This window comes from Sander lucioperca, chromosome 12 (assembly GCF_008315115.2).
Source record: "Sander lucioperca isolate FBNREF2018 chromosome 12, SLUC_FBN_1.2, whole genome shotgun sequence".
Lineage (NCBI taxonomy): Eukaryota > Metazoa > Chordata > Actinopteri > Perciformes > Percidae > Sander > Sander lucioperca.
This window is the reverse complement of record NC_050184.1, coordinates 9,195,278-9,208,848: the sequence shown is the minus strand read 5'-3', so window position 1 is coordinate 9,208,848 and position 13,571 is coordinate 9,195,278. Positions and strand designations below refer to the sequence as shown.

Below are 13,571 nucleotides of genomic sequence, written 5' to 3'. Positions count from 1 at the left end.
AAATAATTACAAAAGCATTGGGGGGAAGCCCATGGACACACTTGATTTTATATTTTTGTCACGAGCTTTTGGTATTTTGATTTTGGGAATTCACTTCGACATGGCCTAGCTTTAATTCTTAGAAACATGATCTCTGTCTTTGGTTCACTTATTATTATGAAAGTCAAATGTGTCTAAAAATCATCAGAACTAGGCTATCTCCCACAGCTGATTGTCCCCTTGACTAATACGATGTCTTTCTGAATTGTAAAGCTAGTTTTATTGGTTTAATTTAATTTAATTTAGCCTAATTTAATTAGGTTTACACACACCAAGCAGTTAGCAAATTATTTGGCCAAATTATTGTACATTATTGCTAATTTTGCACCTAAAACAAAGAGCATCATTATTTTAATTCCATTTATTTTGTTTATTTGTAATATAGGCTAACCTGTTTAATTTTAGAAAGCACACTGGCTTAGGCTAAGATCATAAGGCATGGCCATCATTTCCTACAAATATTTCGTTTAAACGGCACTCTAACAAATTGAGAATGACCTAGGCCTATATTATGTTTCAGATTTTATATAATAAAATAATCTCTGCGGAATAAATAAATCTCTCAGAAATGTTTTGAAAGCTGTCATTTCCGGGGACAGCGGAAGTTATGCGTGTGTCTCCAGAAATCCGTCCGTGCGGGAGCAACAATCACATACAAGATGGAGACCGTAAATGCTGGACAAATGATGAGTTTAGCAGCTCTACAGAGACAAGACCCGTACATTAACAGGCTGCTCGATGTTACCGGCCAGGTGGCTCTTTACAACTTCAACTCCAAAGCGAACGAATGGGTAAGTTTGTCAAAAGACCCGGAACAGTTTCGTGAATAGTCATCAAAAGTATGCTAGCTAAGTAACGTTATTCACTTAGCATGCTAATGCTAGCTCCTTGATAAAAACATTAGAAAACACTAAGAATTGTGTTAATTGTTAGTATTTGTCAAACTGTAATTTATCCATATATGTTAATTGGCATACCGGTTTGATACCAGTGTCTTTCTGTCAGTGTTTCCATTACTTTCCTGTTAAAAAGTAACGTTATCTTACCTGAGCTAACATAAGTTAGCTAGTGACGCTAAAAGTCTGCGGTCGTTGCTATTATTTAGCACGTTTTCGATTAACGTTAGCGGATTGTTCTTTTTGACACATAACGTAATTTGTCATTTCAGGAGAAGACCGAAATCGAGGGCACCCTGTTTGTTTATGCAAGGTAAGCATTTCATTTGTTTTTGATGTTAACAATTTAACACAACGACCATGAAGGTTGTTTACTTGACTAGAGTTACGTTTTTTTGCGCTGCCGTTTGACGTATTCTGCGCACGCCGCACGTGTGTAGGCCGCAGTCTTTGTAAACAACCATTTACTGTGGTTCGTTTAGAGCTATTTTATATTTTATACAGTCTATGGTTTAGAGACGTATCTTATTAACTCTTGTTTGCTTTTTATTACAGCCCTGTGCACACAGTGGTTATTTATTAGACTCCATGGGATTGTATATTTGTCTATAGTTTTGAGATCGAAAGCACATTGTTTAGAAAGAAAAGACGTGTGTGTGTAAGACGTGTGTGTGTGTGTATATATATATATATAGATATAGATATAGATATATATATATATATAGATAGATAGATAGATAGATAGATAGATAGATAGATAGATAGATTTGTTTGTTTGCCTTACTCTTTATGTTCAGTTTTTTTGGCTTGGTTAAACTAAATAAGTCTAAATAAATATACAAAATAATGCATCAGTTAATTATAGAACCAAATAGTTGATTAATCAATAATGGATATATTGTATATCATCACTGTTTACCAACAGTCATCTCCCACAACCAAACACTTTTGTTTCATCAGTTACCAGAAAATGTAAATACAATTTTAATAGTGATTATATTTATTTATAAAAGATTACTTTACCTTTCCATATATTCATTTAGATTATTGTATTTCAAAATGATGCAAGTCAAAAAGGTTTGCTAGTTTTTGGTCATGAAAAAGTAAGATTTTAAAGCTTTTACTAAATAGTGCGCAAATAGAGTGCGCAAGGTGTTGTAAAGTGCTATCAGGGAGGTGATGGTTATGTTTTGTACTGCCAGAGTATTATCTTAGTGTTTACAATCTTTGTTCATCCAAGGTCTGCCTCGCCTCACCATGGTTTCACCATCATGAACCGACTGAGCACAGAGAACCTAGTGGAGCCGATCAACAAAGACCTGGAGTTCCAGCTGCAGGATCCCTTCCTGCTCTATAGGAACGGCAACTGTGAGTATTTAGTAGAATAGGCTCTAAAACGGTAGCTATCACACAGAGTACGGACATATTTATGTCTGGGTGGACTGTAATTGTAATGTGTGTCAAAAATCCTCTACTGTCAATGGGAATATCGTGTAGTGTTTTTTAGCTACAGAAGCTGTGTCTGTTAGGTGTCTGCTCAACTGCTATGAAACACTGCTGTGTCACAGAAGATGCTGTCAAATAAATGTACACACTGTGCATATTTGGCAAGTAGGCGGCTGTGTAGGTGTTGATGACATTCAGTATCACACACACAAGATGGAACAGAAAATAATGTTACCTCTGAAAATGCTGAACAAACAACTCCCCAACGTTCTCTGGAACATCTCTTTTCCCTTTTGCTTGAAGTCATTTTGGCATCTGGGAGTCACATTTAGCAAGAAAAGTTCTTGTGACGAGGTTTTTCCACTCATGGCCCTTACGCAGGACTACCAGACGGCAACAGTTTCAGCTCGGTTTGGCCACAGTTGTTATTCTGCATTGGGTCAACAGCCAAAAAGACCTATTGGTTTGATTATGAATCTGACTACTTCTTGATATTTATTTAATTATCTAAGTTTTGCTTTTGCTGATGGCGTTATCCAGTGAGGTTCCAATGCTGCCGACAAACCCCTCTAGCCTTTATGGATAAGGGTTCTGCAGGAAGTAAGGGAAAAAGAAAGGGTTGATGAAAAACCTCACATCTTAAGAAAGTAACTGACAGCGTTGCCACCGAGGTAATCAATAAGAAGTCTGAGCAGGAGTTTCATCAAGGCAATGAATAAGGAATTAGACTGTTTCCCCATTTGTTTGCTTATGAGAAAAAATAACATGGCCAGGGTCAACGTCAAAGTAGATTGCTCCCCTTTTGGACTTGGTTTGCCCATCAGCCTGCCTGGTATGGAAGACATGATGTAATTTCTTGAGTGTATTCAGGCCAGAGCCACTTCTCCGGTAGCTTCACTTGAGTTCAAGTGCTTTTAGCATGTTAACTCCTCCGAGTGGGTTGAGTTGCAGACCAATAGAACTGCGCAGAGTTGTTGCGTAAAACACTGGTTGACGATATTCCTCAGGTTTTGTTGGAGGCACTTCCAACCTCTGCCAGCTGTCCGTCACCTCTGGAAGACTGCTCAAAGTAAATTTTCACTGATGGTGTCCTCCACTGGTTTTTATTCCATTGGCTGTTTTTTTATTGCTTGTGTAGTTCTGTCACCCAGATTGTTTTTCAGTCCATTAGTGCTCTTCAGTAATGCAACTTACTGGCTTTTGGTAGTTCTCAGACATCAATTGGTCAGCATGTAGTGTCTGTTTTTGCGATTGTGCTCCTGTGAAGGTGTGGTTGTTGTGGTATAGATTCCAGGTCCAAAGAGAGAGAGAAATGTATCTTCAAGATGATTCTAAGACTCCTCCTCCTGTTATGAACTAGAAAGTGCAAAGAAGAAAAGCTGAAGACTGATCAGGAGCAAGATAAAAGCTTGATGGAAGAGTCTAACACAGGGAGGATGGGTTCTTCAGAGAGATTTTGATAATTAATGTTTGTGTCCAGGTGAACTCACTGCCTAAGGTTTACAAGTGTACTCAAACTTAGAATGCCGTTTTAGAGAGATCAGTGTACTTGGAAACACACACCTGTTTACAACTCTCAATATTCCCCTTGGTAGCACTAGATGCTACAGGGAGGCAAACACTCCGGTAGCTAGGTTACCTCAGCCTCTTGAGGGACCTTGAAAACGTCAGTATTTCATCACACACACAGACACACATTACACACAAACAATGTAAAATAAATAATTATTGTTTGAGCAAAAACTGCAGGCATACAGTTTGTTTTTATTTGTACATTTTATTAACAAGTAGTCCCTTCCCTTTGGGTGATGATGACTTCATCTTTCAGTTTTTCCCAGTGCAGACACACTGGCTACGTTTACATGCACATAATATTCAATTTTTTGCCCTAATTCCGAAAAAGACGATACTCTGACTAAGCTGTTTACATGGCTAATGAAAGTGAGTATTCCACTAATATTCCTGTTTACATGTAACCGTGCAAAACAACACTTTCATTCCTTCAACCAGCTTCTTAAAAAGGTCGGCGTAGTGATGTCTGTGCATATCAAAAACCTGTTGATATCCAAGTCTTTGATGATGTTTAAAAGTAGCTGTGTTTCTCCTTCTTATCGGGTCTCCAGCCTTGCAAACTGTTGGCTGGTTGGTTTGTGTACAGAAGCCATAGCAACGCACAGAGCTGACCATAAGCCTGTGGTTAAAAACCCAGATTGAGACGCATATTCCGAATGTGCTGTATGCACGTCCAAAGAATGCCTCTAAAACCTGAATAATACCGGAATATCCCACGTGTCTTCGGAATATATTCGGATAAAGGCCTTATTCGGAATATCCAACCGGAATACATGTATGCTGTTTACATGACCTGTATCAATTCAGGATATTGTCATATTCGGAATAATAGTGGAATATGGGTGGGCATGTAAACATACTGATTCAGTATATACTGGTTCAAATGAGTACAGACATTAAAGTTGAAGTGATGCTTGGTTTTTGTACAGTGCTTCTTGCACTTGGTAGAATTATTGTTTTTAAAACAACTTTATACAGCAGCTGGGCACGCTGCCCAGTTGATATGCTGCATTGAGATTAATCATAGTGATAAATGCTTAGTTCCAGCCATTTACAGTAGGCCTGGGCAATAACTATATATTATCATATATTGACTTTTGGTCTAATTGTATTGTGATATGATCCTATTGTGTTGTTTTAAAACTGAATCTTAAACAAAATGTAGAAGGTTGTATAATTATTTTGGTTGGTTATAAGGTTTTTCTATGTGTAAGAGTTTTGTCTAATGTAATGCTGCCTCCGCTACATGCATTGTAATATACAGCATTTGTGTTTTTGCAGTGGGTATCTACAGTATTTGGTTCTATGACAAGAGGGACTGTCAACGCATCGCTCAGCTGATGGCCAAGTAAGTAGCCAGACATGTAACCCTATTTGTGTTTTCAGATAGGACAGTACACTGTTAGCACGTCAAAGTTTTTTCACCCATTAGGTGTTAGCTTTGGAAGCAACTCTACCTTCATCACAAGGAGTATTTAAATCCGCATTTGACAAAGCAAATAACAGTTGGGTGAACTGACCTTCCCTCCATCCAGGACCTGTACCGGTCCAGGGTCAGGAAAAGGGCAGCAAAAATCTCTGCAGACCCCTCACATCCTGGTCACAAACTGTTCAACCTCCGTCCCTCTGGTAGGCGATACAGGGCACTGTTCGCCAAAACCAGCCGACACAGAGACAGTTTCTTTCCCCAAGCAGTCACTCTGTTGAACACTCAGAAATAGCCCCAACCCTCGCACTGAACAAAGTCAACCACCACTGTACTGCTCATCTACCTCATGTCTATTTCAGTCCTACAATTACAATATTGTTATTAATATATTACCATTGCACTGATCTGCCTTGCACTGTACTCATATTTAAATCCTAAAATCTCAGTCTGTTGACCAATACTGCACTGTTCCTTCCCTCTCTTTTGTATATTTTTTGTAAAATTGTAAATTGTATTGTTATACTGTACACTATTTTTTTTATATTCTTACCGTCAACTCTGTTTTTATTCTTAGTATTTTCAGTGATTACTGGAGTCAAATTCCTTGTTTCTCTACGCAAACCTGGCCAATAAAGCTGATTCTGATTCAGACTAAATGTCACGCTTTAATTCTCCCCCAGGATTATGAAACAAGAAGCAGACCATGCCCGAAGAGAGTCGCCAGAGAGGGCAGAGCCTGGAAAGACCAATGGTGTCGCAGAACCACGGCCCATCGACATCCTAGAACTGCTCAGCAAAGCCAAGGAGGAATACCAGAGAGTGAGGAGGCAAACACACAGTGCAGATTATACATACAAAAACGTGACCTTGGATCACAGACTTTCCATGGCCTGAATACAAATTTAGCATTTGAAGTTTTTTATTGCATCCATACCTTTTTTAAACACTGACTGAAATACTTCACAGGTCTGACTCAACAGAGACAGACTCATGAATCACACATACGCATATCTGAGATTACAGGGGTACTAAATCTGGGATTATTTCAGGTCTGGGGGCATCTGTTTAAGCATCGAGGGTTGAAGTTAAAATGTATGCATTGTCCAGTTGTTTTTAGACCATGTATTTATCCTCTGGCCTTGAAAAATTAGAAATACCATTCATTTTTGTGTGTGTGTGATGCAGGCTCTAACAGGTGAAACAGATGTGTCCGCAGAGCCTAATGTGAAATCAGCCATCAACGCCACAGAGCATGCCCACAGCACACCGCAACCAGAAAAGGTACCTACGTTACACAAACATGTGTGCAAAGGTCTGATATTTATTCATTTTTTATATACGTTGATTTTACTCTTACATATGAAGACTGTTGAGGAGGACAAAGAGATGGTGCATGTTTTTTATCTCAGGAGTCACTGTCACCCCATATACGGTTGAGCATTTGGCAACAGAAAGCTGCTGATTATATAGGTTATGTTGCAAACAGATATATATATACACTCACCCAGTCTCTGGGTTTTATATCAGGCAAAGGGCTGACTTTAACAGTTTATTGACAATTTAGTTTGACAAAGATTATTTTATGAGAGCAGAAAATGGAATGCAAAATGCATTTTCTTGATGAATACCTAGAAATTCAGGCAAGAAGGAGCTGAGCACTGCCTTTTTATGTTCAGATTTCAGTTAAGTGGAGAGTTTATACGTGATACTGATCTTGCTTACTTTTGGTTGGCTCCTGATAGTTGGTTCTATTTTCCATTAACAGATCTTTTCATTTTTGTGCCGTTATTACACAATTCATTGTCTGCATTTTACCCCTAAACCACATGGGGTCCCCTTATTATTCCCTCCCCATATGATTTTTTTTTTTTTTTTAATTAATCAGTTCATTGCTTAATATATCGAATGTCAAAAAATGGTGAACAATGCCCATCTTAAGTTCTCGGAGTTCAATTTTGCATCCTCATATTTCTTTGAGGATTTCTCATTGTTTCAGCACTGTTTTGTATGCGTTTAAGTTCCACAGCTCACAGATTTGTTCTTTTTACCCACCAGAGCGCTCATACAATGGTGAAGCAGATCACAGTTGAGGAGCTCTTTGGCTCGTCCCTCCCTAAGGACCCCTCTCTACCCACCATGCCCACTCAGAACACCACCACTGCTTCCAGTGACCCCTCCACTGCTTACCTCCAGAACCAGTCTTATCCCTCTCCAGCCCGCCAACACCCACTCTTTCCTCCCCATGTCACATCCCAGGACCCTGGTTCAAGTCAGCGGCACCAAGTCCACGGCCTGCTCCCAGCTCCGTACGCGCTACACCCCAGCCCTGTTTTTCAGTCAGTGGTCCCCAGGTCAGACCCCCAACCTCAGTGCTCAGTCTCCCCTCTCATGGTGCTTCCAGCTGGCTCAGAACCTCGTGCTCTCCCTGGTCCTGCAGCCCCATCAGCAGCTCCTACGACCTATTTGGGACAGGAGATACTCAACACCCTCAAAGCAGCAGTGCCATCTGTGAATTCGGACATCCACAAACCCATCCTCGCACCAAACTTCCTGCCAAGCATGCTGTTCCCACCCCGCAGCTTCCAAGAGCCAATGGGGAAACATATTCTTCAGCACGGCAAGGAGATGGATGTTTTCTCTCAGCCTCCAAACTTGATCAAACCAATGTCTGTGAGTTCAACAACTTTCTAAGCAGCTGTTTTTGTGGATCTGCTTGTTGATATTACCCTCAACAGTGTTTTGTCTGTCAGGTATACTTTATACTGCAACAAATTAGATTATAATCCAGCATATTGTTTGTTCTTGTATCATTTATTTTCCTTTGTCTCTCCCCATCTTTCCTTTTCTATTCTCAGGCTGTCCCCATTAGTCCAGGTCTTGCTGTTCCAAGGCCGGCAAATTCTGTGCTCCTCTCCCCCAGCGTCTTCCAGCAGTCCATCAATAAGACGACAGCAGCAGCATCAGTGGTCCCTCCTGCCCCCTCCGAGCCCTCCTCCTCCTCCTCTGTAGCAGCTTTAGAGCCTCCACAAGCAGCCTGCAGCATAACACAGCTGCAAGATACTCTGATACACCTTATTAAGGTACACAAAGGGCGTAAAATACATAAAAGCATTACTGTTGGCACGTTGCAGAGGAAAAACTTGGAAGCTAAAGCTTTGTCCATTACCTTACATTACAATTTCAAAATGAAAAGACTCTAGTGTAAAGTTAAAGGGTCAGTCACCCAAATTACAAAAAGAGCTAGTAAACATGGATTTTTGCTCTAATTTTAGAGCGTAGAACTTTCTCATGGGACCAAGAATCCTTTGAGGAACACAGAAACTAAGGGCGTTTTCACACCTGAAAGTCAGAACCTAGGTTCATGTTTTTGTTACATTGTGTACATCTTATCCGGTAAGTTTTGGTTTCACACTGCAGTTATGCAAGCGCACTAAAGATCTATACATGACAAAACTACGTCCTGCCGTCATCACATACGTGAGCTGCGTCTCCAGATACTTATAATTGATTGGTTTGTTGACGGGCTTCCCCGTCCTCTCGTATCCTCTCTGTGTCGGAGGTTTTTCAACTGACTGCTGCTCTCCCCTACTGCCACGGCTCTTTTTGTTTTGTTGTGATGTTGAAAAGCAAGACACAGGAACTTTCTTTCCGGAGCATTTATTCAGAGACAAACGGAAACCTACACTGTACATTTACTACCACTTAACAAGTAAACTGCTGATGTATTCTCTGCTCTTATAGCCGACAGCTGTCTGCTCTGAGCGCATTCACCGTCACTCTCACTCTCTCATGTAGCCTACACACTAAGCACCACTATTCCATAAAGGAGCTTCCCCGGTCTTGTAACACAAGGAGAGTCAGCCAGAGCTTCTTGTATTTGGTCCGTAAGTCCGAACCATCCAAAAAATGCTTTCACACTATAAACGAACCGGACCATCAGTTTGGTCCGGACCGAGACCACCTCTTCTTATCGGACCAAAATTTGGTCTTTTGATCCGGTCCGGGGGAGGTTTCATACCGGTAATTTTGGTTCGGATCAAACAAAAAAGTCCGAACCAAATGAGGTATGTGTGAAAACGCCCTAAAGCTGCCATTAGACCAGAGGAACCAGGGATTAAATTTGGTTCCTGTATGGTTTCCAAACAGTCGGTACTCTAGAGCTAGTACTAACTGATAGTTCAGCAACTGAATGCATGGACGCTGTGGAAACTCAAACAAGAATACGTAAAAGGGACTTTTAGTCCGTGGTTTAGTTCCTCTGGTTCCATAATTCCTGGAACTTTTTGGTCGAAAGTGGCAAAGTCGAGTTTTAGAGAGTTCTGTCTTTCTGCCTCTGCCCTAATATGGTGAATGTAATGTAATTTATGGTGCTCAGATAATTTAAAAATGACATTTAAATAATGCAATAGCAACTTGTCTTTCCAGAAACAGTATCCATGTTAATCAGGGTAATCTACAGACCTCACTATATACAGTTTTATTAAGAAACGGTTCCAAGGAAAACATTTGACGGTGTTGTGTGAATACTAACGGTGACCCTGATTCTGAGTAGAGATGCTGCTGTTACGTTTGGAGTCTTTCAATGTGAATCTTTTACTTTAAAAGTCCCACCTTCAAAATAATTTGGACGTATTAACAGTTGTATGTAGTTTGTTCATTCTGCTCTTGTTTACTTCCTCCCCGTCTAGAATGACCCAGAGTTCCTCAGTGCCATTCATGATGCTTACCTGCAGAGTCTGTCCAAGGACTTCAGCAACATGAAACTATAGTCTACTTCAACCATCACCACTGACACTTTCAGTGCTACCGCCCCTTTGTAACCTTTTGAAGAATCCAGAAGTTAATGGGAGTTAAAAGCAGTGCAGATAACAGGTTTTTTACACACTGTACACCACAACTCTTCAAAACTAGTCTGTTCTAAGGGTTATTATAGCATGCAGCGTGCCATTTAATCCTTTGTTCCTGACTCCGAACTTGAACTTACCTGAACACTGATGCTTTCCTGGCTACTTGCGTTACCTTGGATGAACTTTATGTCTGCTTAGTCAAAACAGAGCTACTGTGGGAGAAAAGGATGGGATAAAACTTCCCAGTGTGGCCTTGGTTTCTCATTTTTACATTATAAATATAATAAAACAGTTGGCCACATACTGGAAGATTTAGCTGCTGCTGGTTTGAGGACGGAGCCACCGTCATTGACTTTTGGCCTTGGGAAAGACAATTTTTGGAATCGCAGACGCTGTTTCTCTTACTCATCTCACGTCTTTGGACTTCTCGCAGTGCGAATGTATGGGAACAGTGATAACACACTTAACACTGCTTATTAAGAGAAATACCTCTGTGCTGGGGACCTCAGAACTGTTTTGGGGGTCTGTCCCACTGTGTGGCGTTTTTTTTTTTTTTAACCTTCTCCCTTGTAGTAATGCTGAGACCTGTACGAACAGCCATCATCGTTTTTGTGGCATTTGTTTTTGTTGAGGTTTTTTTCAGCCCTTGTCCAAGGAAGATAAAGAACCATTCTTTTTTGGAGAAGCACTTGCAGCTCACTCTAAGAATCAGTTCCTCTCGGCTGATTTTTTTTTTTTTTAATGTTATGTTACAGACTGTGACGTTTTCATGAAGACACCGAGACGAACGCACAAGCCAAGTTCTTTGCTCCCTTTCCTTTCTCGACATTTCTCCCTGTCCTTACTCTTTCTCTCTCTTTTTGTCTTTCCCCTCGTCTGTGCCGTTCATCTCTCCTCCACCAGCTGAGCTCAGTGCTTGATGTCCTTGGAGGGGAACGTGCAATAGATGACATTTTGGGATACTTTAGGATGGTACAGTAGAGCTAAATGTATCTGAACCTCTGGGTTTTGGTTCTGCAATGATGTATAATTTTATGTCATGAGAAAAAATACACAAATTGCTATTAATTTAGGATTATTGTTTACATTTACACCTTTAATAGTAAATGGCTTAAAACATAGGGGACTGATGTGCTTTTGATAGCTTCAGTATGTTTCAAACCAGTTTATACCAGTAATCCACCTAATGTTGAAATCTATATACTACCTCCATTCCTGTTTCTAAATTTATTTTTCCAGCCCACAGTTAAGTCTTAAAGTCACAAAGACTCAAAGGCAAAATTAATTGTGGTAACTTGTCGTTTTTTGCAGTAAAAGGCTACTGCAGCACAAAACCGTACACCCTGCAGACCGCAGTGGGAACAGGAAGAAGCACATCTGTCTCCTCATCATGTGCAACGCTGTGTAACGCTGTGTGGCTTTTAATGCAGTTTGTGAACAAAGAAAACTGATCTAATGTACATCAGAAAATAAGCTTTCAAAGATTTAGAAAAAAAAGGTTTATGTGGCTTGTGGGCATTTTTGAACACCCACACAGATTACCAATATGTTTCATTTACCACAAAATGTTCAGCACATACAAGACCATTACAAAAGTCTAAAAATAATGTAAACGCATGAGAACAACAAATGGTACAGTGATGTTTGACATCAGTTGTCAGCTCATGGATGATCATGAGGCTACTTTTTCACACGTTACTGATCACATGTCTATACTATAGTTATCTAAGCAATCAATATACCAAGTCATTCCACATGGAAAACTAAGTACTTCTTTTTTTAGGTTTTGCAAACATGAATTGCAGAGATTATGGCTCTTTTTAAATATTTTCATTTCAGTCATGGAATATGCAGAAAGTAATGTAATCAACATGTGTAAATAACTGAAGGAGTGATTTGAATTCCTGCATTAATACCGGTCTTGATTGTGATACCACAACTTGCATTTGGTCCTGCTATTTGAATGTATTTCATTACTCGCAGTATGTATGTGCCAGTCTTGTTTTCTTCTGTGTCCAGCATATTTAGGTTGAACTCAGATACACATGTTTTCAGTACCAACTGTTAAAGACATGGGAGCAAATCAAATGATTTGTACACTTCTTTTCCCCGTTATAATTTTCATTTGCAGATGTAATCTTGCCAACACTTCTGGCATGTGTTGGTTGAATAAACACACACACGAAGAATAATTGAAATGTAGAGTTTTTTTAATCCCGGTCACATATTTAACATTTTAAGGTTATTTTACGCTTTGGTATAATTTATCTTACTGGCCAGATATATGATATTGAGAAAGTCTTTGCAAATTATATACATTTTCCAAGATTGTTGCCACTGTACATAATTTGGTTTATTTTGACTATTTTGTGATATTAAAGAGTTGATAATAGAGTTGTTTGTTTTTAATTTGCTGCTGCAAACAGCCGCTGTCAGCTTCGAAAAAAAGCTTTAACGATTTTAAACTGGAATGTGATTTATAAATTTTTGTATGTTATAAACTGGACAATCTTGTGACTCAAAATTAACATTTTCTAAAGAAGGTTTCTGCCAGTCTTTTAATAGAGCATCAATTAAGAGAATCAATTTTTCCCTCCATTTTGACAGATGGTTTCCTCTGATGCAGATTCTCTTTTTGACCACCAGATGTCACTAGGTGCTCACTGTTTATCTGTTGTACTCTAGTGTTAATAGAACTCTGTCCACATTAAATTGTTATCAGTTGGTATCAGGCCATGCAAGGGTTCATTTCATCAGATAACTTGATCTGTGAGTCTCTCTCGGATTAAGTGACAAAACAAATGTCTACTTCTCAGATATTGAGTAACTAGATTGACAAGGAGAAGGTTATTATTTTCCATTTTAAAATACCCTCCCTGGTCCTCTGCTGTCTAAGAGCTGTGTCAGTTCTGACCTGAATGGCTTGCGTGTTGCAGGTGTAGCTGGTTTGTACTGCAGCTAATCCGGTCCGCCTCAGTGGGAAATGTCATTAAGGTAAGATTACTGCCATTTGTGATCCTTCATTTAAAAGGAAGGAAGGGTGGGTGACATGCAAAAAGAATCCTTTTGCATGTCACCCTTCCTTCCTCTCTTCATGTAAATGCCATAGCTTCACGGGACAGGTACACTTAATTGTTTAATGAGGGATGTGTTTATATTACACTCAACTGTATCTATGTATGTGTATAATGTTCGGTCTTCATGCTTTTTCATGTAAATCACACCAGAATACATTTAAATTAGACCATAGACCCTCTGCTGATCACTTTTTCTCCTGAAAAACATCCTTAGATCCACTTAAAAAATGGATTATCCTTTTTAATACTCAAGCCAAGCATACCA

The 13,571-nt window shown here is 39.7% G+C and overlaps 1 protein-coding gene across 3 annotated transcripts; it reads left to right on the top strand.

Moving 5' to 3' along the window:
- Nucleotides 1-631: 631 nt before the first annotated feature.
- dcp1a (decapping mRNA 1A) lies at nucleotides 632-12,621 on the top strand. 3 transcript variants are annotated; one of them, XR_004102799.2, is made up of 10 exons: nucleotides 632-830; nucleotides 1,208-1,248; nucleotides 2,176-2,303; nucleotides 5,235-5,301; nucleotides 6,063-6,201; nucleotides 6,568-6,663; nucleotides 7,438-8,052; nucleotides 8,238-8,462; nucleotides 10,071-10,254; nucleotides 11,541-12,621. XR_004102799.2 is itself a non-coding variant. In XM_031286684.2 (9 exons), the coding sequence occupies exons 1-9, from the start codon at nucleotides 699-701 to the stop codon at nucleotides 10,149-10,151; spliced, it is 1,524 nt and encodes a 507-aa protein (XP_031142544.1). In that variant the 5' UTR covers nucleotides 632-698; the 3' UTR covers nucleotides 10,152-12,421. The 3 variants fall into 3 exon arrangements, 1 of the variants encoding a protein (XP_031142544.1); XR_004102797.2 differs by having other exon boundaries at nucleotides 10,071-11,201; nucleotides 11,541-12,421; XM_031286684.2 differs by having other exon boundaries at nucleotides 10,071-12,421.
- The last annotated feature ends 950 nt before the right edge of the window (nucleotides 12,622-13,571 follow it).

What these genes read in the sequence shown, in the direction of transcription:
- dcp1a (XM_031286684.2), top strand. Translation starts at nt 699, where the DNA reads ATGGAGACCGTAAATGCTGGACAAATGATGAGTTTAGCAGCTCTACAG. An exon ending in GCACACCGCAACCAGAAAAG is followed by an intron (nt 6,664 to 7,437) that starts GTACCTACGTTA and finishes TTTACCCACCAG; the next exon opens with AGCGCTCATACAATGGTGAA. An exon ending in ACTTGATCAAACCAATGTCT is followed by an intron (nt 8,053 to 8,237) that starts GTGAGTTCAACA and finishes TTCTATTCTCAG; the next exon opens with GCTGTCCCCATTAGTCCAGG.